Source organism: Magnolia sinica, chromosome 8, assembly GCF_029962835.1.
Source record: "Magnolia sinica isolate HGM2019 chromosome 8, MsV1, whole genome shotgun sequence".
Lineage (NCBI taxonomy): Eukaryota > Viridiplantae > Streptophyta > Magnoliopsida > Magnoliales > Magnoliaceae > Magnolia > Magnolia sinica.
The window spans coordinates 90,746,529-90,771,462 of record NC_080580.1 but is presented as its reverse complement, the minus strand read 5'-3'; the positions used below and the strand labels follow the sequence as shown (position 1 = coordinate 90,771,462).

The 24,934-nt window shown below is 40.7% G+C and overlaps 2 protein-coding genes and 1 pseudogene across 8 annotated transcripts; 1 reads left to right on the top strand and 2 right to left on the bottom strand.

Annotated features, from left to right (window-relative positions):
- The first annotated feature begins 1,360 nt into the window (after positions 1 to 1,360).
- On the top strand, positions 1,361 to 3,607 carry LOC131254383 (uncharacterized; annotated as a pseudogene).
- A 1,267-nt stretch (positions 3,608 to 4,874) lies between these two features.
- On the bottom strand, positions 4,875 to 7,738 carry LOC131253682 (pentatricopeptide repeat-containing protein At3g14730). 4 transcript variants are annotated; one of them, XM_058254797.1, is made up of 3 exons: positions 7,681 to 7,698; positions 7,548 to 7,625; positions 4,875 to 7,510 (listed from the first exon to the last, which is right to left on the bottom strand). In XM_058254797.1, the coding sequence occupies exon 3, from the start codon at positions 7,188 to 7,190 to the stop codon at positions 5,253 to 5,255; it is 1,938 nt and encodes a 645-aa protein (XP_058110780.1). In that variant the 5' UTR covers positions 7,191 to 7,510; positions 7,548 to 7,625; positions 7,681 to 7,698; the 3' UTR covers positions 4,875 to 5,252. The 4 variants fall into 4 exon arrangements, with proteins under 4 accessions (XP_058110780.1, XP_058110779.1, XP_058110777.1 ...); XM_058254796.1 differs by lacking the exon at positions 7,548 to 7,625 and having other exon boundaries at positions 7,626 to 7,738; XM_058254794.1 differs by having other exon boundaries at positions 4,875 to 7,572; positions 7,626 to 7,712.
- Positions 7,739 to 13,093: 5,355 nt separating this feature from the next.
- Positions 13,094 to 24,639, bottom strand: LOC131253680 (autophagy-related protein 18d-like). 4 transcript variants are annotated; one of them, XM_058254790.1, is made up of 6 exons: positions 24,487 to 24,639; positions 19,424 to 20,193; positions 16,188 to 16,440; positions 15,725 to 15,848; positions 15,461 to 15,612; positions 13,094 to 14,082 (listed from the first exon to the last, which is right to left on the bottom strand). In XM_058254790.1, the coding sequence occupies exons 2-6, from the start codon at positions 20,135 to 20,137 to the stop codon at positions 14,054 to 14,056; spliced, it is 1,272 nt and encodes a 423-aa protein (XP_058110773.1). In that variant the 5' UTR covers positions 20,138 to 20,193; positions 24,487 to 24,639; the 3' UTR covers positions 13,094 to 14,053. The 4 variants fall into 4 exon arrangements, with proteins under 4 accessions (XP_058110773.1, XP_058110774.1, XP_058110775.1 ...); XM_058254791.1 differs by having other exon boundaries at positions 15,461 to 15,546; positions 24,487 to 24,638; XM_058254792.1 differs by lacking the exon at positions 15,461 to 15,612 and having other exon boundaries at positions 24,487 to 24,638.
- Between the last annotated feature and the right edge of the window lie 295 nt (positions 24,640 to 24,934).

Sequence of the window (24,934 nt, the reverse complement as noted above, 5' to 3'; positions counted from 1 at the left end):
TTTGTTAGCAAGGATTTTGAAGCATTTGGATATTGATTCCTCCAAAATCCCTCAAAAGAGCCCTTTTGCATTCCCATCTCAAAGTTGATTTGCAAAATTCACTTGATTCCATAGGTTTCAAAAGCCATTGGATTCCAAAGGATTTAAAATACACACTGCCAAACGACCTCTTAATGATGGTTTGACGTGAATTGGGTCTTTTGAACCAGAAAAATGAGAGATCTAGAAATAAAAAAAGAAAATGTGAAAAACCACCTTTTAGTGATAGTTTGGCAAGAATTATTGTTGTTTTTCAGGGTGGAGAGAGTGTAGAGATAAAAGATCTTGAAATAATTGCTAAAGATTATGCTTCTTATTTTATTTTATTTTCTTTTATTAATGGTTAAGTTCTCTACAAGCCACTCATATTGTCCAAAAGGGTTGCCCAACCATGAAAGTTGAAGCCCTAATAATCAGGACAATCCAACTATCATGTGGGCCACTGCATGACTTTGGAGATTTTTGGGTGGTTGTCAATTGTTTCCTATGGTGTGCCCATCTGATGATTGGATTTGCCTGATTTTTGGGGCATCCCATTATTATGGTGGGGCTCACTAATGCAGGGGCATTTTCATACTGAGCTCGAGTGGGGTCGCCCATGGGATGCGGGGACACACTCGGGGTAGGCAGCCCATGTGATTTGGGGCCCACGAAGGGGGTTCGGCCGAGGTCCTAACCTATGAGATGTGAGGCCTACGCTATAAGATAAAAGGGATTAATTCGCCATACTCTAACAGTCCGAGCTTTTAGAGCAAGTAGTTAATTGTCCTGCATCAAATTGGTATCAAAGCGGGAGGTCTCGTGTTCGAGACTCCTCACCGAGGGTGATTAATGCGCATTTCACACCAGGCTTGAGTGGGGTAGCCCGTGGGATGCGGGGACACACTCGGGGTAGGCGGCTCATGTGATTTGGGGCCCATGAAGGGGGTTCGGCCGAGTTCCTAACTCATGAGATGTGGAGCATGGGCTATGAGATAAAGGGATTAATTCGCTATACTCTAACAGTTCGAGCTTTTAGAGCAAGTGGTTAATTGTCCTGCATCACGCACTTAATGTGCGGGTTGGATGGCATACACAAAATGAGGAGGGTTCCACATAGGCATAAGCAAACTTTTACATGCAGGTGAATCACTTGTAGAATACACTCATTATACAAGGATTTTTAGAGGAACCAGCCTCTTCTTTTGGTGATAATTCGGTGTAGATTATCTCTCAAAAAAACAAAAAGTAATAATGATAATTTGGTGTAGTTTGAGCATAGTTTTGATATTTTTTCACTCGGAATGATGAAAGGTTTGAAATAGCTGTAGATATGTGAAAAATGCTTTTCGTGGACGTATATTCACAAGAACTGGGTGAATTTCTTGGACTCCTTGACTGGCCAAAGTGAAATTCCTGCTTAGGTTTGGAATTGTTAAAATTTTGCTTTTTTACTGATAGGATGAGAATCAATTTTATTTGTGGATTTTTCTCCAGATGGTTGGTGGCTGGGAGGAATAATCTGTAAAATCGTGGAAATGTCAAAAAAAGAAAAAATAAATAACGATCATTCAATGATATATGAATGTCAAAAGTACTTAAGTGTTTGGTAGTATCTGCATGTTGTTATGTGAGCTCTTTATCTTATATTATATGAAACTCCTATTTTTGGAGGTAATTAACGAATTCATTTGATTTATTGTGCTTTTAAACTGTAAATTTCTGTGTTGAGGACTTGAAGATTTCTAGTGCCTGGTGGATGTGACTTGGTTGACGCTGGTGCACTTCCTGTTGCATTGGGAACTTCACATGTAGCACTTGTTCATAGAGCACGTTTGAGCTCTGGTCAGGTATATTCTTTTTAAACGGTCACTCGATCCAATAATTTAAACATTGAAGTTTTTACTTTTAGTTGTGAACAACAAGAAGTGGCTGATTTTGCCTTTCTTTGGAAGGTAGCTGTAAATTTTATTGAAAAAAAACAAAGAAGCAAAAGAGCATCTCAAGATCACAGAAGTGTCGACACTGAATCACCCTCTCATTGCTTCTTTGTTTGCAAGGGAATTAGCTAAATTGTTTTCTTCCCCAGGAACACTGGAGAACAGTACCATCCTATTAGCCAATAACTTTGCTTTTTTTTTTCTTCATTTATCTTAATTTCTAGAGAGGTCAACTCCTTGTCACTGTTCAGCTGAGGATGGAGTTGTGAGAGGCAGTCTTTGTACTTATCCATCACCTTAACTGATAGTACTTCCCTCCTTTTAATCCAATATGGTACCAGTCAAACTCAAACATGAAAGTTGGGAAGACCAACACCCACTTTTTTTCCTGTGTTTTAGTTTGTCCCTTGGTGAAGCAGTTATCGCTCAACCAAGTTGGCTTGGTAGATGAGATTTTGAACCTTGCATTATCTGTATTCCAAATTGACTGTGAATAAATAAACTATACCTGCTGAAGAAATGCGTGAATATCTGAATTCAGGAAGATATTGTATCAATGTGTACTTGGAATATGCCTCCATGAATCTACTTCAGTGACTCATGCTGAAGTGTATAATCCACAAATAGCCTCTTATTTATCCTGGAACCATGGGTTTTTTTCTTGCTTTGTTTTATAATCTATAATCCATGCATGAGGGTAATCATTTCACAATTACCTTATGCTTCCATGTATATATCATGATGTCTCTTGTAACTATTCACTTTGTAGACATTTTTCTTATTTGATAACCATGACTAAGAGCCTAACAAATTTTTTATTTTTTTTAAATAAAATAAATAAAAAGATAACCAAAAGTCACAACAGAGAGTTAGCCAGGTGCATGTAACCAGTTCTGATCACTAGCTGCCAGGATTTAATACCAACACATTAGATCTTTAATGGAATAGTATCGATGTCGTATTTGTCACCCATTTCTCATCATAATCAGTTAAGATTTTTTAGATGTTTTTTGTGGGTATTTGGGACATGAATATAGATTGATGTTGATAGAAATGCAGGTGTTGCTTGTTCTTGGTGCAGCTGGTGGTGTGGGGCTTTCAGCAGTTCAGATAGGCAAGGTTTGCGGTGCCATTGTCATTGCTGTTGCTAGGTATTCGGTCACGTGCCAGATAAGTAACTGTATAAACTTGATTAATGTCTTTCATAGTCTCCTTTTTGGCATGCAATACTTGAACATTGATTGGTAATTGCAAGAGGATAAATAATTCAGGCTTGGAGCATATTTGTGTTTCAGGGGTGAGGAAAAAGTTCAGTTTCTCAAGTCGTTGGGGGTTGATCATATCATAGACTCGAGTAAGGAAAACATTATAGAAAGTTGCAGAGGGTTCTTGAAAGCAAGAAATTGCAAAGGGGTCGACGTTCTATATGATCCAGTTGGAGGCAAGCTTGCGAGGATAGCTTGAAGCTGCTAAAGTGGGGAGCAAATATTTTGGTGATAGGATTCGCAAGTGGAGAAGTCCCAGTCATCCCAGCAAATATTACTCTGGTTAAGGTATGCTCAATGATCTTGTAATTGCATACTTGCACAGTATTTTCTGATTTGTTCCTATGCCAGATGGCATGTTTTTTGGGTGTAAGCATTGGAAACGAGAAAGTTGTATATGTAGAATCACAAATTAAATTTTTACCCAAAAGTAGTGATATGCCAAAATTTGTCATTTGGGGGAAAATAGGCCATGTTTTGGTTCAAATTTCATATCCACTGTTAACTTTGGAATCAGAGGGTGAATTAACTCTGATTGCAGACCACCCTTTTGATTCCACCGTTTTGGCTCGATTAAGTTCCACTTATTGTATTAGCTGTGTAGATCAATCTCGACCATTGATCATGTAGTCCAATTCAGCCACTCATTGACCAACTTGGATGGGCCACACATTGTTGCAAGTTAGCAGCTGTGCTCAGGATAAAAGTTTCCAGGAAATTGGGAGTCTCGATCGTAACACGTGGATTCACTGCAAATACTAGCTCGGCTCATTATTGCCAAGATCATCAACATCAAAGCATCATCCCAACTATTAGGGTTTGGATATACAAATCCTTTTCCACCATTCTAAGTTGGCAACGGGTCCGTTTTGATGCACTTCTGAATTGAATTGCAATCTAATTAAATGAAATAACCAAGTTATAGTTTGTTTCAACCATATGATCAATCTCATTGGCATCATGCCAAATCCCATTGCCATTGATCCAAGTATAAAATGCAAATGAAATATTCAACTATTTTTTTGTCGATTCAAGGAAAAGTTGTGCATTTATTCTGGGAATATTAATGGTACATAGAAAGATATCCATAAATATATATATATATATATATATATATATATATATATATATATATATATATCCATAAATATATATATATTCTTTCAATGAAATATTTCCTAAAAAAATACCATTTACACATTAATCCAGTTGTTGTACTAGGTGCTAAAGCATGGGTGTTTTGTACCCATTTTAGTAAAGATGGGTTGTCATTGTATAGACATCCTAAAGGGTATTGTTATGAATATACAAGCCAAAACTGAAAAAGCATGAACCCAATTCCTACAGTGATGCATATAAGCACAATTGAAATTCTTGAAGAGTTATACATTTGTTTCTTCATGAGTCCATTCACCATTTCTTGAAGCTCAATCTCTACCCCAGATGAACCATAGTGGAGAGAAACCCAGAATAGAAGAGCTTGCCCCACTCATGAGTAAATATTTTCTAGTGCCTCATTAGACTGTACATCTCTTTGTTTTCAATTGGAAAAAACAAAAACAAAAAGATTTAAAAAAAAAAAAGAAAAAAAGAAAAAAAGGAGGCCAACTTAAGCGTTATAATCATCATTATCAGCTTGATGATAATAGACTTAATGGCCAATATACTAGTATTTATTTCTTTCTTTTCCAAATATTTTTCCCATTTTATGACCTTAAAATGGCTAAGAGGACAGTTACAAAATGATACAACAATTAGTTTTAAAAGTAATACGAAAACAAAACAGTCATTTGTAATAGCTAGCGGGGGCGGCATGCAGCCCTAAGCTGTATCAAAGCCTCTTTTTTTAACACACTCACACACACCGCGTGGGCACTCGAACCCATGACTTCAATGTTGAAACTCACGGAGTCTATCATCGAGCCATGAGTAGGGACCCACCTCTATCAAAGCCTTGTCTAGAAATGGTATTCCATTCTAGGTATCCATGTTTTTATAGTTATTATTTTTTGTTTTAAGAAAAATAACCTTAATGTATGCTGGGCGAGACGTGCCTAACCTCTGGTGAGTACCCATACTCGCGTAGTTGCCCAATTAACATATGTAATTGAGTGTAAATCTGGTCTGATTGCTGGTGGGCCCGATCTCCGGTCACAAATACATGCACTCCTGTGTTTACCTCAATCCAACTACACCCCGGCATCTTCCTCACATTCCGGAGCTTCATCGTCTGCCTAACCTCTGACACATCTTTGTACCGCCCAGTGTCTCCATAGACATTCGCAAGCAACACGTAGCTCCCACAGTGCCCTGGTTCAAGCTCGAAGATCTGGCTTGCTGCAATCTCAGCAAGTGATGCGTCCCCATGGAGCCGGCAGGCTGCCAAGAGCGCCCGCCAGACTATTGGGTTGGGCTCAATTGGCATGGTTCGGGCCAATTCGTAGGACTCGCTGAGTCGTCCAGCCCGACCAAGCATGTCTACTGCACAAGCATAGTGTTCGACTGTGGGGATCACCCCATGGTCTGGCTCCATGCTGACAAGGATCTCCAAACCGCGACCTACCAAGCCTGCGTGGCTGCATGCAGTTAGGACCCCGACGAACGTCACCTCATCAGGCTCCACATTCTTGGCGAGCATGCTTGAGAACACATCCAATGCCTCATGCCCATGCCCATGCAGGCCATACCCCAATATCATGATGTTCCACGACACCACATCCCTATCCATCATCCTATCAAAAACCACGCGAGCATCCCTCAGGCTCCCGCATTTCGCATACATGTCGATGATGGCATTCTCCACATACACATCACCATCTCTCCTCATGCCACTAACAATCATGTACCCATGAATCTCCCTCCCATGCATCAATGCTGCTAGCTGCGAACACACTGGCAAAATGGTCGAGATCGTGATGGAATCTGGCTGAATTCCAGCATCCCGCATCCTATCAAATAGCCTAAGTGTCCCATCATGATCGCCAGACTGTTCATAAACTGAAAGAATTGAGTTCCAAGAAAACAAATCCCTTTGATGCATCCTTTCAAAGATTTCTTGTGCATCTTTGATGCACTTGCATTTTCCATACATATCAATCAAGGAATTCAATACGATAATGTCTGAGCCATACCCAATTTTCTCCACAAACCCATGAATCTTTTGCCCACTCCTCAAATCTTCCAAGGCTGTAAAAACCGACAATACTCCAGTGACCGTGAACTTACTTGGGGCAATAGCTTCTTCCAACATCTGTGCCAAAACCTCCAATGCCCTTTCAAACTCCCCAATTTGAGCATACCCATTAATCATCGCATTCCACGACACAACATCTCTCTCAAGCAATCGATCGAACACCTGCCTTGCATCCTCCATGCGATTGAATTTCAAGTAGAAATTGATCAAAGCGCTGGCAATGAAAACATCTGATTCGGACCCGGCCTTAAATAACCCGGCATGGATCTTCTTCCCTTCCCATAAATCAGCAACATCCGAGCACGCCTTGATCACGCAAGGGAATGTGAATTTATCCGGGGCAACATTCTCTCGCCGCATTCTCAGATAGAACTCGATAGCATCCTCTGGGAGACCATTCGTGACAAACCCAGCAATGATAGCATTCCAAGCAAAGAGATTCGGGTAGCAGGCCCGATCAAAGATCTCAAGAGCGTGGCCAGGACGATCACATTTCGAGTACATGTTGATTAAGCTGGTGATGGAAAATGGGGATTCTACGAAGCCATTGATGATCATCCATGAATGGATTTCCTTCCCTTTCGAGAGATTCTTGTGAAGGGCACAGGCCTGTAAGGACGAAATGCAGCCGCTTAGATCAGAGAGGACGGACGAAACATCTGATTTTTGATGGATTTTGGATTGAAAGGATTCGATCGAAGAGGAGAGATTGGCAGCAAGATGGAAGGTTTTGTTCTTCAGTAGTTTGTAGGAAGAGAGGGTTTTTCTTTTCATTTGAAGGCATGGATTTTGGATTGTTTGGAATTGGATTTCCCCCTTTTAAATGTCTCTGTAAGGGCCTGTTTGGATGCCTGTAAGTTGGGTAAGTGGGAAGTAACTTACAGGGAAGTCACTTACAGGTGGTGTTTGGGGGAGAAAATTCACCTGTAAGTAACTTACAACCTGTAAGTCACTTACAGGCAAATCTACCAAAAAACTGCAGGGCGATGGGGGTGAGAAGTCACTTCCCTGTAAGCCACTTACAGGCTCAACGGTCGGATTTTTAAAAAGAGGGGAAGATGGAGAAACGCACTCTCCCTCTCTGCAATCTCTCGCTCTCCCTCTCTGCAATCTCTCTCCGTCTGCAACGACCGCCCTCCGTCTCTGCAATCTCTCTCTGTCTGCAACGACCGCCCTCCCTCTCTGCAATCTCTCTCTGTCTGCAACGACCTGTCTGCAACGACCACCCTCCCTCTCTGCAATCTCTCTCTCTGTCTGCGACGACCGCCCTCCCTCTCACTCCTCCCCGAAACGGTAGGGTTTGATCGCACTATTTCCTTTACTGCTTTCAAAACGGGAGTGGATTAGGTGTTACTCGTACGCATGCTCACCTGTGTACGTGCGCACGTGCGATACTTTCCACACGTGTCATTTAACTCTAATCCGAACGGTTCATGTGATGAAAAATCCCATTAAACCCCCCAAGGACTAATTTCACTCTTATCTAAAACTTCCGTGGGCCAAAGAAAAGTGATATGAAAATCAAAGGAGAAAACTATTTTCTTTTGCCATGGCCCAAGAAAGTTTTGGATCAATGTAAAAGTTGAGTTCTGTGGGTTTCATGGGATTCTTAATCACTTGGACCATTCAGATTTTGGACTAACATAGCTTATTATGAGTTCTCAAAAAAGGTTCTCACAAGAACTCACCCCAACTACGCGGCTAAGCATTTTGATGGTAGGGGACCGTGATTTATGTATTTGATCCAACCCATCCATCCATTTAAATAATAAACTCTGTGGATGGTTTAAAGTAAGACATGTATACAATGGTACAATGTACACTCATTAGACGGCTGGTTTGCTTGATGGAGGTTACCTTTATTCACGATCCATTCATAGTGCACCAGAAATATGATCTGGATCACTAGAAGGTGGGTGCACCTACATCGTATGCTACTTACATATTGTGGTGCTGCTGTGGTCTGAGAACAAACTAATTTACCTATAAAAATTCATATGTTTTTTTCAAGTAAAAAACAGTGCAAAACGAGTGTATACTCATTTTAGGATTATCCAAATCTCACATGAACCCCACCACAGAAACAATTGTGGCTAGTTTAATGAACCCATGGGCTGTTTGCCTATTTCTAATGGTGTGGTCCGCCTAAGATGGATTCTTTTTATACATTTATTTATTAATATATTAAGGTGGGCAGCATATGGATTCTTTTTATGCATTTATTTGTTAATATATTATGGTGGGCCGCACAAATCTTATACTAAAATGCTCCCTTGGATTCTTTTAATACATTTATTTTTTGATTTTTATTTGATTATTTTCATGCATTTAGATTCTAAAAATTGGACGATAATTATAATTCTGATTTTGTTATATATGGACCATTTATGCTTAATGGTATGTATTTCATCTACTTTTATGGCCCACTTGATAATTAATTTGGCTTAAGAATTAGCTTAAATATTCATCTTGATGGGCTTAGTAAAATTACATATTTGATCCCATGCATTTTTATATGATCATAACATTTTGAAACAATTTCCTAATCTAAGTTCTGCTCGATGTGAATATACCATTACAGGTTACTCAAACAAAAGAACTAACTTACTTGTAAGTAACTTACAGCTTACATCCAAACAGATTACCTGTAAGTCACTTTCACCTGTAAGTCACTTATATGTAAGTTGCTTACAACTTAAAAGAACCTAAAAGGCATCCAAACAGGCCCTACTGCGGACGTGGATTTCCTTCAAAAGCCTTTCGCAGAAGTTCATGTGCAAGGATGTTGGGTGGGGCTACCACCATATTTGTGGGAAATTTACTCCATTAATCCATTTTGAGAGCTCATTTTAGGAAAAGAGATAATACGTGAGGTGGATCCAAAACTCAAGTGGGCCACACAAGAGGAAACAGTGGGGATTTAGTGAGAACCGTTGAAACATTCTTATGGCCATAAAAGCTCTGTTTTAGGCACTTTTTTTTCTTTTTTGTATTTTCACTTCATGCCATTGTTAATAACCTTATAAACAGTTCGGATGGCATATAAACATCAAGGTGGAGCTAGGAAGGTTTCAACGGTAGGTATTTCTTTCCCCACCGTTTCCCCTCGTGTGACCCACTTGAGTTTTGGATACACCTCATTTTTGGTCTCTTGTCCTGAAATGATCTCAAAAAGCGGATTAACGGAATAGATTTCCTGAAAACATGGTGGTGGCCCCCACCTAGAATCCTTGCGCAGGAACTTCCTATGAAAGAAATCCGCGTCAGCAAGGTCCGCGGGTCTGATCACGAGGTACGTGCTATATCCGTAAAATAAGATAGATCTAACACTACATTACAAAAAGCAGTGGGGGATTGAACGTCTATCATTGAAACCCTTTATGAGATCATAAAAGTTTTGGATATATATGAATTATGTTTTTCCTCTTCATTCAGATTTTTTTAACCTAATGAATTGTTTGAATGGAAAATAAAAGATATGGTGCGCCCTATGAATTATTTAATGGTGAAAATCAGGTCTATAGGATCTTTTGATATAATTCATTTTTTTAATAATACTCTAAAATGATCTCTAAAACTAGATGAATGGTGTAAATATAATAAATATATCAATGCAGGTCATGTAACTTTGATCTCCTTTGAACCATTTGTACAACTCGGAGCTCGAGGAGCATGAGTGCTCTCACGACACGTACCTACAGCAGCTATATAGTTGGTGTGTGGTACGCCAACCAATCTGCTTCCAATTATTTGGTACTTAGGCAAAGTGTGATAGATTATACGCAGGCGCTTTCAGTTGTACAAGTGGCACACTTTTTTTTTGTTTTACACACGCACACACACCCCCACACACTCACGCTAGTGGAATTTCACCACCTATGGGTACTCGAACCCTTGACCAGGTGTTGAAACTCTCGAGAGTCTACCACCCGAGCAAGAGTAAGGTTACTTGAACTAAAAAAACTGTGAACTCATCGTACCCATATACACAAGCGTGGTTAGGCGGGACGGGAATTGCGTCCGTGAGGCCACCATGTCATAAGTGTTTTATCCATGCCGTTCATCACTTTTCTTAAATCATTTTAAGTTATGAGACAAAAATTGAAGAATATAAAAAATTCCAATGGACCACATCAAAGTAAGCTGTAGTGATTATGACACCCACCGTTGAAACCTTTCTAAGGGCCACCATGTTTTTTTTTTTTTTTACCATATAACCTATTCATAATGCCATGCAGACGTGGATGAAGTGAAAAAAGAAATATCAGCTTGATCCGGAACTTATCCAGTTCCCAAGAAGTTTTTAACGGTGGATGCTCAATCCCACTTTCTGGTCTACTTAAGTCCTGGACCAGCCTATTTTTTAGCTCATACCCTAAAATGATATGAGAAAAACAATTAACAGCGTGGATAAAACACTTACATCATAGTGGGCCCCACAAGGGCGGGCACACTTACATCATAGTGGGCCCCACAAAGCCCCGCCCACTGATTACGGTCCGAGTGGGGGTAGAACGCAATCCGCGTCCGGTCATGCGTTACCCTTGACACGGATTGCGTCCTACTTGCCTGGATGGTAATCCATTCGGGCAGGGCTCTGTGAGGGCCACTGTGATACAAGTGTTTTATCCACACCGTTGTTTGTTCTTCTCAGGTTATTTGAAGTTGTGAACCAAAACACGAGGCATGAAAAAGGCTTTAGTGGACCACAAATTGAGGATTGAACGTCCACCATTTAAAACTTCTTGTAGATAAAACACTTACATCACGGTGGCCCCCACAGAGCCCTGCCCAGACGGATTATCGTGATAATCCGGGCAGGGATAGGACGCAATCCGCGTCCTTTGTTGTCTGCCTTGCGTTGGATCTGCTTCAATTTCTCTCATACCGACCTAAAATGATCTGGAAAATCAGATGGACGGTGTGGATACGTAATACATACATCAAGGTGTGCCCACAGTAACACAAGGTATACTTTTACCGTGAGATCTTTTTGAGGCACGGTGATGTTTACTTGAGACCAGGTAGACATGGATGAAGGTAAAACATAAATACAACCTTTTATCTAAAACTTTATACATTAATGGTTATCCGCACCATCCATCCATCCATTTTGCTATCTCATTGGTATACATAGCCTCCAGGAATACATTAATGGCTAACCGCACCATCCATCCATTTTTCTATATCATTTTAGTGTACATTCCTAAAAATGAGGTTCATGCTCATGGCTTAGAGGTAGATAGGGCTGTACACGAACCAAGTTAGCTTGGTTAGCTCACTCGACTTGACTTGAAAAAGCTTGATTCAACTTGGTTCGAAACTGAGTTCGAGCCGAGGCGAGCTGATTATTTTTAGCTCAAAAAAATTTCGAACCGAGTTCTAGCTTGCCCGAGCTCGACTCAACTCGGATCAACCTAACTCGAATCAAACTCGGATCGAACTAGTTCGGTGACTCAGTTACTTTAATATTAATGTTGCTCACCAAGTGTTTGAAGAAATGACTCAACAAAGTGTTGGCTAGTGGCAAGGAAGGTATGTTTCATCAAAAAAATACCATTTTTCTTAATTTTGATGTTGCCTACAAGGTATTTGATGAAATACCCGTAAAACCGCTATTGTTGTTTTACATACAGTAAGAATTTGAAGGAAGATCATTGGTATACATAGCCTCCAGCAAGGAAGGTACTGTTGTTTCAGTCTTCTAAAGGCATGCATCCAGTTCTCGTATCACTGAAGGAAGATCAACAAAAGATATGTTCAAGCCCGAAATTGATTAAACTCGTAGTGACGACACATTGCAACTTCTCAGTGATCTACATCACTGTGCCGAAAATGGGTGTAAACAAAACTATGCCACATAAGATTTTTGAATACATGAGTATGAACCATCCAACTCTGCTCGAGTATATAAACCTTGCATTAAAAAACAAAGCGACCATCTGATGGTGCGGACTAGGGGTGCACATCGAGTCGAACCGAGTCGAGCTAGCCTTAGCTCGACTCGGCTCGGCCACTAGCTGACCTCAGCTCAAACTTGGCTCGGCTCGATCCTCGAGCCTGACTGGCTAGCTCAGCTCGGTTTGGTCAGCAGCTCGGGTCAGTTCGAGCCAAGATCGAGCCGAGTTCGCCAGTGCAGCATTTCCACAAACACCTAGACTACACCTTTAAAATCCCTCTGTATGTGAAACAGAAGCAATGGCTTTACAGGTATTTTATCAAACACCTTCTAAGAAACATAAAAACCAAGAAAAAAAAGGGTATTTGTTTCATGTACATACCTTCCTTGCCACCAGCCACACTTAGTTAAGTCATTTTATCAAACACTTGGTGAGAAACATCAATGGCAAAGTAACCGAGTCACCGAACTAGTTTGATCCGAGTTCTATTTGAGCTGGGGCCTGCTCGAACTCATTTTCAAGCTCAAAAAATCAGCTCGACTCGACTCGAACTCACCTTCAAACCGAGTCGAATCGAGCTTTTTCGAGTCAAGTCGAGTGAGCTAACTGAGCTAGCTCGGTTCGTGTACACCCCTAGTGCGGACCATTTCATCCCTCGGATGGAAATGGCTCAAGGAGCTGTGTGCGACAATCAGGAGATAATAACCATCAAAAGAGGAATTATATGACCCAGACCAGGAAACAAGTATCCAAACCATGGTTCGGGACTCGGACGAGTCCAATACATCTGGGATCCAAGTCTTTTAACCATGATCCAAACCCTTCATACAAAGGCATTTCAACTGATACTGTAAGCCATACATTCCATGGCCCAATCCATGAACCATGAGCCATGGTGACCAAATCACCAGGGATATCCATGGTGACCCAATATGGCAGGATTTGATTGGACCACATGCCCTTGTTAGAGATGGGCCCAGTCAAGCAAATTTTCAAACACATTTTCTATGGGTCCCATCTCAAACAGCAACACATGGCCCAATCAAATCCCGCCACATCGGATCACCAGGGATATTCCTTGTGACCCAATATGGCAGGATTTGATTGGACCACATGCCCCCACTAAAGATGGGCCTAGTCGAACAACTTTCAAACACGTATTGTGTGAGTCTCATCTCTGACATCAGCACATGGCCCAATCAAATCCTGCCACATCGGGTCATTATGGATGTCTCTGATGATTCCATCACCTGATTCCAAAGTGAACATCCAAACTGCCATAACTAACTACAAGATTTCAGTTCTATTTGATAAAATGAATAAATGAAAGACTCAAGGAGACTAATCTAGTAAAAATCCTTCTATCCTTCTATCCTTCTTGCACTATCCAAGCAGGTCCACCTATGTAGCCGCAGGCAGACCATTCAATAAGAGGGGTCCACCACACCAACAACTGCCATAGAATTAATGGCACGAAAAATAGATGGTATTTTGTGGGGCCCTTGAATGGCTGTCGATAAGCTACTGCAAAACCCCTTGGCTCAATTGAGAATGCAGAGTCACAGGGAAGATAGAAATCTATATGCTCTATGTACAGAGACGCCGAGTGTCATATCTACATGGAGAAACCTGCATAAATTGAATCACCCTGTGATTTTCAAGAAGCCATGCCGGGCTTCTGCCTGCTCTTGGCTTTGAGAAACTGGATGTGTTCCAGCTGCAACATCTCCCCTCCATTCACAGGATCGAAGCTGCATTTGTAAAAACTGAAAGCAAAAGAGTTTTAAAAATACAAACATCAGGAAAGGGAAATGGCAAGATTTGGACTTGGGGAAATGCTATTATGCGACTACCCCATGGTACCAAGAAACAAACATTTGCTGTTGATTTGGTGGGCCATGTCTATATGGCCAAATACTGCAGTTAGCCGGGCAGTCCCGACCATCCAGTTGTTGGTTTTGCTGGTTGAATGTGGACCTTCACTCTTATCCGTTCCTTTTTAAGGCCATTGATCGGATTACTAACTACCCAATCCTCTCCCTTTTGAGATATGGCCTATCTACATGGGCAGCCACCATATCAACAGCCCTTACCACAACACATGTTTGTCAGATGTACCATGGGGAGGGAACTAAATAAATTAGATTAAGAGTAGTGTTATGAAGCATGCTTCACCGGAGTTCTATCGAGTGCAATCCCCACCATACACAAGGCAAACATGCAATATATCTGGGACCATCAAAATCCATTGGTCCACTGCACAGATGGTGATGCAAAACAATTAACCACTTGCTCTAAAAGCTCGAACTGATAGAGCATGGCGAATTAATCCCTTTATCTCATAGTCTAGTCTCCAAATCCATGGGTTAGGTCCTCGGCTAAACCCTCGTGGGCCCCAAATTCATGGGTTCCACCCTCTCATGGGCCCAAAATCCATGGGTTCCACAGGCAACTCACCCCAAGTGTGCCCCTGCATCCCACAGGCCACCCCACTTGAGCCCGGTGTGAAAATGCCCCCACATTAGATGGGGATTGAGCCAAGAAATCATGGTTATTGGACATTCTGGACCATCCAATCCCTGCTGAATGTGGGACACCATTGCTTACAATGCTGTCAAATCACATACAATCGCATAAAATTGGGAAAAATCATAAAAATTTGAAACCATTAACAAAACATGTCTAATTACTAAAAGTGATTGGATTGGGTTTTTTTTTTCCCCCCTTTAACCTACTTCATTGTAGTTTGACTATTAGACCATCTATAAGTTATATTATATGATATAACAAAACATTCAATCAAGCTAAACTAAGAGTGAATTAATTATTAAAAACTACAAACACAGAAATTTTATTGATAACTTGAATCTTGATGAATTGATGTATACGTAACATTATACAATATAAGTACAATTTTACTAAGTTACAACTTACGAATTACAAACAACTAAACTTACAAGTTACAACCTTGGAAAGTATGCCATCGTATAGGGTGTATGCAATGGCATAATCACATAAGCCATCATGGCATATGTGATTTCAGTGGCCTATTTCGCATATGCGATCACATAATCAGTTGTGTGATCGCATATGACAACACTAGTTGATTATTTCCAATTAACTTCGTTTGAATCATCCACTTACAGCCTCTCAACATGGATGGCTGCCATTGCCTGATTGCTAACTTCCGCCTTGGCACATCCGCATGATGGCCTGGCAAATCAGCGGTCCTGAGCAAGATGCGCAAGTGCCATGTGTAAGCTTGGAGGCATTTTGGGGCATGCTTCATGGAGTTACTTGAAGAGCACATTGTAGTAAGAATTCCTTCTAAATTAATAATGTACTTGAAGCAATCACGGAAAGAAGTCCGGAAATGGAGACGGGAAAAAAAAGAAGATAGAACCGTACCTTCCATCCATGCCAATGATCATGACAGTGTTCTGAGCTCCAAATGCAGCAATAAAGTGAGTGTCTTCTGGTAAGCGGAACTGAGCAAACGACCTTTCAGAACTGAAATATTTTGGCAACACCCCTAGCAAAATACAAAAAGTTCAGATTAGACCGAAATCCCATGAAGATCATGAATATGAAATGTGACAGATCCTGAGCTTAAAGAGGCCCACAGAATTTTGCCAGTTCAACAGTGGGCATACCAAGGTTTTAAAACACGAAACTGATTCAGGCCCACAGAATTTTGCCAGTTCAACAGTGGGCATATGAAGGTTTTAAAACATGAAACTGATTCAGGCCCACCATCACTCGATCGAGTACAAAACATCTAACCAAGCAACACAAATGGGCCTGCAATTGCCCAGAGCATACTTTACATTTTATCCACGAGTTTATAATAGGAAGACAATGGCAACCTCACCTTTCATGAAAGAAGAGTAGCTTGTATTGGAACCCATGTTTGGAGATACCAAGGCATCAAGAGAAATCAATGAATTTTGATGAGCCATTACAAGCCCTTGATCACCGCGATTGTTCGATGAGACATCCCCTGCCACTCGAACTCTGAGCCTGAATACATGGACTGTTCCTTTGTCACTAGACACTACCATCCATTGGACAGCTGGGGAGAAAGCAATGCTATAAATATCTGCTGTGTTTGCACCCCTACGGACCTACATAGGCATCAGAATCAGAATGAGATACTATGCATGCAGCACTGTGATGGAAGTAGATATGAATCATAAAAATCATGTGTGAAGGACCCTGCTATGGCTACTTGTGGGATGAGGATTCCAAATCCTACTCTTCCACACATGCCAATGTGCGTGAGATCTAGGATATTGATCAAGTGGGCCTACCATGTATGTTCTGTTGCTGTAAAAATGAGTCTAGTAGTCTTACCAGATGGTTCACACACATGAAGAAGGTAGACTCTTGGTCATTTTTTAGCTGTCCATTTTTTTCATGCATGTCCCTTGACTGAAGAAGGTATTTTCAAGCCGCAACACATACCTGGTGAAGACCCATGAGATGAATGACCTGGATCTTTAATGCAGGGGCATTTTCACACTGGGCTCGAGTGGGGTTGCCTGTGGGATGCAGGGGCACACTCAGGGTGGGTGGCTCGTGTGAGGCAGTACCCATGTGATTTGGGGCCCACGAGAGGGGTTCGGCCGAGGTCCTAACCCATGAGATGTGGGGCTTGAGCTATGAGATAAAGGCAAGGTGTTCCGTAACAGTAACAGTGGCCGTAACGGCCACCACCGTTACCGTTATGATATGGGCCGTATTGGCCGTTACAGCCCCCGTATCGGCCGTTACGGCCGTTTTTTATTTTTTGAAAAATGTGCTTCCTGGACCGTTACAGGCCGTTACGGGACTGATACAGGGCCGTTACGGCACGTTTTTCTGTAACGGCTGTTATGGCTGTTACGTAACCGATTTGGAATACCATGGATAAAGGAACCGATTCGCCATGCTCTAAGAGTTCGAGCTTTTAGAGCAAATGGTTAATTGCCCTGCATCAAAGCGGTATCAGAGCAGGAGGTCTCATGTTCGAGACTCCTCGCCGGGGGTGATTAATGTAGGGGCATTTTCACACTGGGCTCGAGTGGGGTTGTCTGTAGGATACAGGGGCACACTCATCATATTTCTCATGTCCGAAAATAGGCTAACCCAGAATTGTGCCAAGGTGACTTGGTCCAGGCTTTGGATCCCCGTGTCCAAACTCCAAGGCGACTTGGAACTAAGTTTTTTTTTTGTTCCAATGGCTATAGGAGATGAACTTGGAAATAAAAAAAAAACGATTTTTGAGATTTTGAGCGTATTGGTGAAAAGATGGCAACAGGCGAAGCAAACATTTTTTTAGTATCTATGGCATGGAAACAGAAAATTCACTCCCACTCGCAATTTGTTTGAATATCTTTTTCTCTAATAACAAAGCAGCAGGATCTTTTTGCAAAAAATAGAAGCAAGAAGTCGAAAGGCTAACTATTTCCTTATTAGAGAAAATAACTTCTGTTCTATGTTTGTCGTTTTGTGGGTAATACAATCAATTCACCACAGGAAGGCTTTAAGGTACTGTTAATGCGTGTCCTATGTTGTCAAATCACATATGCGATGCGATTAGCATATGCTGTTTGCATATGCGATTGCACAATCGCATATGCCATGGCATATTTTTTTTTAATAATAAAAAATTTTAAAAAAATTTTAAAAATTTAAAAATTTTAAAAAATTCTGAAAAAATAGGAAAAACTTTTCTAATTAGTACACATGATTGGATTGGGTTATTTTACTTATTTCATTATAGTTTGAGTGTTTCATTAAGTGATAAATTTAATTACTTATATTATATTATATCAATTTTAGCAAAACAATCAACAAGCTACATTAAAAGATAACTAATTATTATAAACTTCGAACAAAGAAATTTTAATGATAAATGGATAACTTGAAACAACTTACAAGTTATAACTTACAACTTAATTTACAAAAAGTAAGTACAACTTATAAAATACAAAAAATAAACATAATTGAAATAATCGTAGAGAGATTAGAGTAAGAGAGAAAGAGTAAGAGATTTAGAGCTTTGGAGTAAAGAATAGTGAAAATGGAGTGGATATGAGTGCCTATTTATAAGCAAAAGTTCTCCGATTTGAAAAATAAAAATAAAAAAATTCTTCCACTCTTGGCTATTGGGAGATATGCGATAGCATATGCAGTATGCGATCGCATACTCGCATATGCGGTCGCATATTGGTCGCATATAAAAGTATGCCATGGCATACTTGTCAGGATCGCATATGCCATCATGGCATATGCGATTTGATCAATTGTGTGTGCATATGCAATCACATTTGACAACAACATGCGTGTCCGCGCATATGCAATCGCATTTGACAACAACGTGCGTGTCCACTGTCCACCCAAATTCATCGTGAGATAAAAATAGACTGGACCCGATTTTATCTCACCTCAAATTTGGGTTGGAAATCAAGATGCAGGCACATGTTGCACAGGCAATTGCTTGGATTATAATGCTGCCGAAAAACAAACCAAAACAGATGGCCATCTATTCAGCTGCCGAATCTGCTCCCATTCAGATTTTGGCTGACGTCCAAATGCAGCCTTAACCATGAAAGTGTCAGCCCAAATTCAAAGTGAGATAAAGATACATTGGACCTAATTTTTTCTCTCACCCTAAAAAATTCAGGGTGGAAATCAAGCTGCTGGCACATTTTGCAATAGCAGTTGCTCGCGTTATCATGCCCCTCCAAACACATGCCAAAACAGATAGTCATCCATTCAGCTGCCAAATCTGCTCTGATATGGATTTGGACATATCCAAACACAGCCTCAACCATTTTGAGGAAGACAATTGATATTACATTAATTAGCCACATTACCTTAAATGGGCAAGGGGAAGGCCCAAAAGGACATGAAGCAGTAATAATAATGAAAAAATACAAAAAAAAAACTCGATGACCTATGGTCTAAGATACAGACATTAATAGAGTGGAATGGCATAACAGGATCCATGAAGCCAACCCCAATTAATTGGGATAAGATTTAGATGATGACGATGAGCATAAAAATAAAAAAAAATAAAAAAGGATCGTCTTCAGAATGAAATCTACCATTAAATAATTATACCTCTTGCAGGCGGGTCCCATCCATTGTGTTGAAAATCCTAATCAAAGTACCCTTTGTGCTAGCAGTAGCAAGAAGAAGCCCATCCAGAGTCAACGTCAAGCACGCAATGTGAGAATCATGTGCACTGATTAACTTCGTCACCTTCAAACCAAAGTGTTCGATCCTAACCTGTCCCCGTCTCAGACCAGGACAGGCCAACACAAAGTTATTTGAATGATGTGAAAGACAGCAGAGTCCCCTTGGATTAGCCAGAGTCTCTATTTGATGAAGAAGCTTTAGGTCCCTGAAGTTGTATACAAATATCTTGTGTTCAAGAATCACAACTATGCAGTTCTGTCTTAATTTTGCCCCGCGAACCGTAGATCTGAATGAAAGTTCACCCATATAGCGACGGTCATTATCGTCCCAGATAAGAAGTTTGTTTGGTGGATATTGCATATTACTTTCATTGCCAACGAGTACCAGGATATTGCACTGAAACAGCATTTCCACAATTCCAAATCCCCCACTTGTATTTTCCCTTCGGATGTCATTCTTAAAAGGGTCACACTTACAAATCTGAAATCCGCTGTTTGTGCCAGCAGCAAAGTATCCATAGTCCTGGTTCCAAGCAACTGACACTAGTTCAGTTTCATCACCGTCTTTGAGCTCAGGTTCAGAACGACCAGAAGGAAGTGAAGACCGGGCATGTAATGATTCACATGCACCAAGCATCTTTGGAAAAATGTACTCTGTGAGCTGTTGCAACTGTCAAGCTAATGGAGGATGAGCTGTTCATAAATGATGGAAGCAACCAGATAGTCATTCAAAAAATTAAATAATCTTTACTTGAAACTGCATACAAGTTGCTCCAAGAAAACAAATCAGAAGATTCAATGCTCAGAAAACCAAACACACCCTGCATGTAGATACACGACATCTTCTCGCACACTACTAGGGCTATTTGAAAAGTTACTTTTGAGCTTTGACACGTGACCAGGATAGATAATCAGATGCCACTCTAGATGATTGCACGTAAAGCTATTCATAATCCTACGGCCTATTTTAACCAGATTTCGTAGGATCATTTAATAACTGGCAAGTAATTTGGATTAGGTAATGCCAATAAAAAAAGAAGCTTGTATGAGTTAATCAATTCATACCGATATTCAATGAGAGCTCAATAAATCTAGAGTTATCTGTCTCAAGCATATCTTAAGCATAATATCAACTTTATAGGATAACCAAGGGCCAATGGATTTTGTAAGAGTTCTCATGACAAGGAAAGCTGGGTGGTGTTGCCCGGTGTCACTGAATGTAATGTAGCAGAGACAAGCATATTGAAGATATCCCATACAATCCCTCACATGGAATCTAGTACCCAAGAAAACAAACATACTTCAAGCTGATGCACTACTAATGGCAGAGTACTAAACTGGGTTGCAGTCTCATCATCTGTGAGCCCTGAATCTTCGAGGAGTGTAGTGTTTTTTTTTTTTTTTCCTGGTTTCAACTAAAAAAGCATTCTCCTCTATAAATACATGTAAAAAGAATAATAACATACCGCTTCTGGACATGTCCTAAGAATTATTGAATTTTCTTAATGAGAAAACAAAGAAACATAAATGTTGTCTTCTCCTAACGTTGGAAATCGTTATGAGGACTTATTTGCGGAGGCTGGTTCTTCTACAAGGCCTTGTAGAATTACTGATTCTATGGGGGTAGCGTGTGGGGTCCACCGTGGTGTTTATATGGCATCCAAGCTATTGGACGCCCCAAAAAAATGGGCCGATCCAACCACTAGTGAATTTGGGGAGTTTTACACGGTTGTCCATTGTTTTTTGCGGTGTGGCCCACCTAGTATTTGGATAGGTGTGTTTTGGGGGCACCCCAGGTTGGACGGCATACACACAAAATGGTGAGCCCAACACAAGTAAGTGTATAAGGCTATAAGCAGGTGACCCAACCCAGACCAGCACTACTAAATTGTTAGGTATAGGAATTGAATATACACTAAGGTTAAACACAACCTAGGCCAAACAATCATACGGATAAAAAATTATCTATACTTTTCTATTTTGTTTTGGGTTTTGGGTCTAGTCAGGTTGGGTCATCTACCACAAACCGATGATAGCCTTACCCACCAACATCGTGGGGCTCACTCAGTGTACAGGTTGGACGGCATACACGCAACATGGTGGGCCCCATACAAGCGTATAAGGCTATAAGCAAGTGACCCAACCCAGACCAACACTACTAAATTGTTAGGTATAGGAATTGAATATACAATAAGGTTAAATACAACCAAGGCCAAGCAGTCATACAGATAAAAATTTATCTATACTTTTCTATTTTGTTTTGAGTTTTGGGTCTAGTCGGATTGGGTCATCTACCACAAACCAATGATAGCCCTACCCCACCAGCATCGTGGGGCTCACTCAGTGTCCGGGTTGGACGACATACACACAACACGGTGGGCCCCACACAAGTAAGTGTATAAGGCTATATGCAAGTGACCGAACCCAGACCAACACTACTAAATTGTTAGGTTTAGGAATTGAATATACACTAAGGTTAAACACAACCTAGGCCAAGCAGTCATACAGATAAAAAATTATCTATACTTTTCTATTTTGTTTTGGGTTTTGGGTCTAGTCGGGTTGGGTCATCTACCACAAACAAATGATAGCCTTACACCACCAGCATCATGGGGCTCTCTCAATGTCCGGGTTGGACGGCATACACACAACATGGTGGGCCCCACACAAGTAAGCGTATAAGGCTATAAGCAGGTGACCAACCCGGACTAGCACTACTAAATTGTTAGGTATAGGAATTGAATATACACTAAGGTTAAACACAACCTAGGCTAAGTAGTCGATATAGATAAAAATTTATCTATACTTTTCTATTTTCTTTTGGGCTTTGGTTCTAGTCAGGTTGGGTCATCTACCACAAACCAGATCGAGAAGGGGTTAAACCATTACAGCACCTATAGCAAAGCAACCATTGAAGAGGGGAAAGACTCTCTCTCTCTCTCTCTCTCTCTCCGCAATGAAATTGTACGTCTCCATTCGATGTCCAATAGGGTTTCATGCTTCTTCTTTTTTGTTCTTTCTTGCATTCGAATGACCCCAATTCGGTGAGGTTGTGACCATGGGGCCCACATTGATGTCTGTTCTATATATCCGCTTCGAATGACCCCAATTTGGTGAGGTTGTGACCATGGGGCCCAAATTGATGTCTATTCTATATATCTGCGTCCATGAGTTTTGCCAGCTCATGTTATGGTTTGGGCCGAAAAATGAAGCAAATTCAAATCTTAGGTGGGCCACACCACATGAAACAGTGGTGATTGAATGTCCACCATTAAAAAATTCCTAGGGCCTACCGTTATGTTTATTTGCCATCCAACCTGTTGATAAGGTCACATAGATCTGGATGACGAGAAAACAACAAATATTTTCTTCTTCCCAAACTTTTGTAGCCCACAAAAAGTATTATCGGTGGGTATTCAATCACCACTATTTCTTGTGTGGCCCACCTGAGGTTTGGATCTGCTTCATTTTTGAAGCCCGAGCCATAAAATGAGCTAGCAAAACTTATGGACAGCGTGGATACACAACAAACATCAATGTGGGCCTCACGATCAAATCATTCTGTTATGGGTGTTGGCCATCAGCACTTTTTTCCCTAAAACTTTCTTTTTGCATTAATGTGGTTTTAAGTATGTTCATCATGGCCCTTTGAACTCTTTGATTGGTAAAGAAAAAGAAAATGGAATTTTCGACCTCATTACATGCAATAAACTCAGGTTTTACTCAAGTGGGGCATACTGTTTTAAATCATCTTAACGATTAATCAATGGATGGATCATGCCCCCAAAATCATCTTAAACATTAGTCAATTTATGGATCATCCAGCTTAACCCATGTTAAGTGCATGCATTTTTTTTAATGAAACCTTAGTCAACATTTAGGTCATGTGTTAGTTTAAGTTCCTCATTCGCCATGTATAGTTGATTTATTATAAATATTTTTAGTTTGATTCGAATGCTTATATTAAGTTATTTCTCCACATTATAAGTATTTTGAATTCGTGGGCCCACTTAACATTGATTTAGCTTAAAAATTAACTCAAATATTCATCTAAATGGGCTTAACAAAATGATGGTGCAAGCTTTCTTATTTGATTATAAAATTTTGGAGTGATTCTCTACTCCAAGCTTTGCTTGAAACTGTGACTGACCTACAGGTTACCCAAACCAACTTACTTAGAACTGACTTACAACTTACATTCAAACAAGATTAACTGTAAGTATCTCTCACTTGTAAGTCACGACTTTAGAGAATTTACAGTCATCCAAACGCCCCTAAACCAAACCATATCCCACAAATTCCTAACCCAAATTTGAAATTGTTTAATTGGGTTGGAGTTCTACAACCCTAACCCAACTGGAGGACCCTGACAACCAAACCCAGACTGACCAGAGCCCTACCAGCCTTAAGAGGAGTGAACTCACCACCCGTCCCAACATGAACTCTAACCCAAAGATCTCAAACCAAGTCCTCGATTCTCAACCCACAATATACTCACACGTGCCATGGGCGTCTAATCCGAACGGTCCATGTGATGCAGAATCCCATGAAACCCCAACGGACAAATTTTCACCCTGATCTAAAATTCTGGTGGGCCATAGCAAAGAGATGCAAATCAAGGGAGGAAACTGTTTTCATTTTTCATGGCCCACCAAAGTTTTGAATCAAAGTAAAAATTGAGCCCGGGGGGTTTCATGAGGTGCTGCTTCACGTGGACCGTTCAGATTTTGGAGTCACATCACGTATGATGAGTTATCAAAAAAGTTCGCACGAGTTCTGTACGAACCGTTGCGCAGCTCAGCATTCGGATATATATATAAAATCAAAACAGAGAAGTTTCCAAAATCATAGATGCGTCCACCAAAATTCCAAAGTCTAAGGAAGTGGTCCCAAAGGCTTGCAGCATTCAAAACCCTAAATAAGAAAAAATTTAAAAATCTGAAGGAAAAAAAAAAAAGGAAATGGAAAAGAAGAAGCAAAGCATACCAATGTTCTTCCTCTTCTCCTACTTCACCAAAGAGAAAGCGAGAGAAATCTATCGAGTCAGATGAGAAAAACAGAGAGTCATGTATTCTAGTAGAGATATGAGTCGAGAGAGTCCGGTTAGACGCGAATTGCCGGTGCCCCGCAAACGTACGCAGATGGACGTAGATTAGCTACATGCGCTACTGAAGTGACGTCACGACGTTCTGTGGGCCCACCATGATGTATGTATTGTATCCACACCGTCCATCCATTTGGGGAGATCATTTTATTGTTTGAAAAAATTTATGAGTCAGATCCAACCTCAAGTGGGCCCCATCGTATAAAACAGTGAGGATTGAACGCTTGCCATTAAAAACTTCTTGGGACCCACAGAATTTCTCGATCAAGCTGATATTTGTGTTTTCCCTTCATCCATTTCTCTGTGAACTCATGAACAGATTGGATCTCA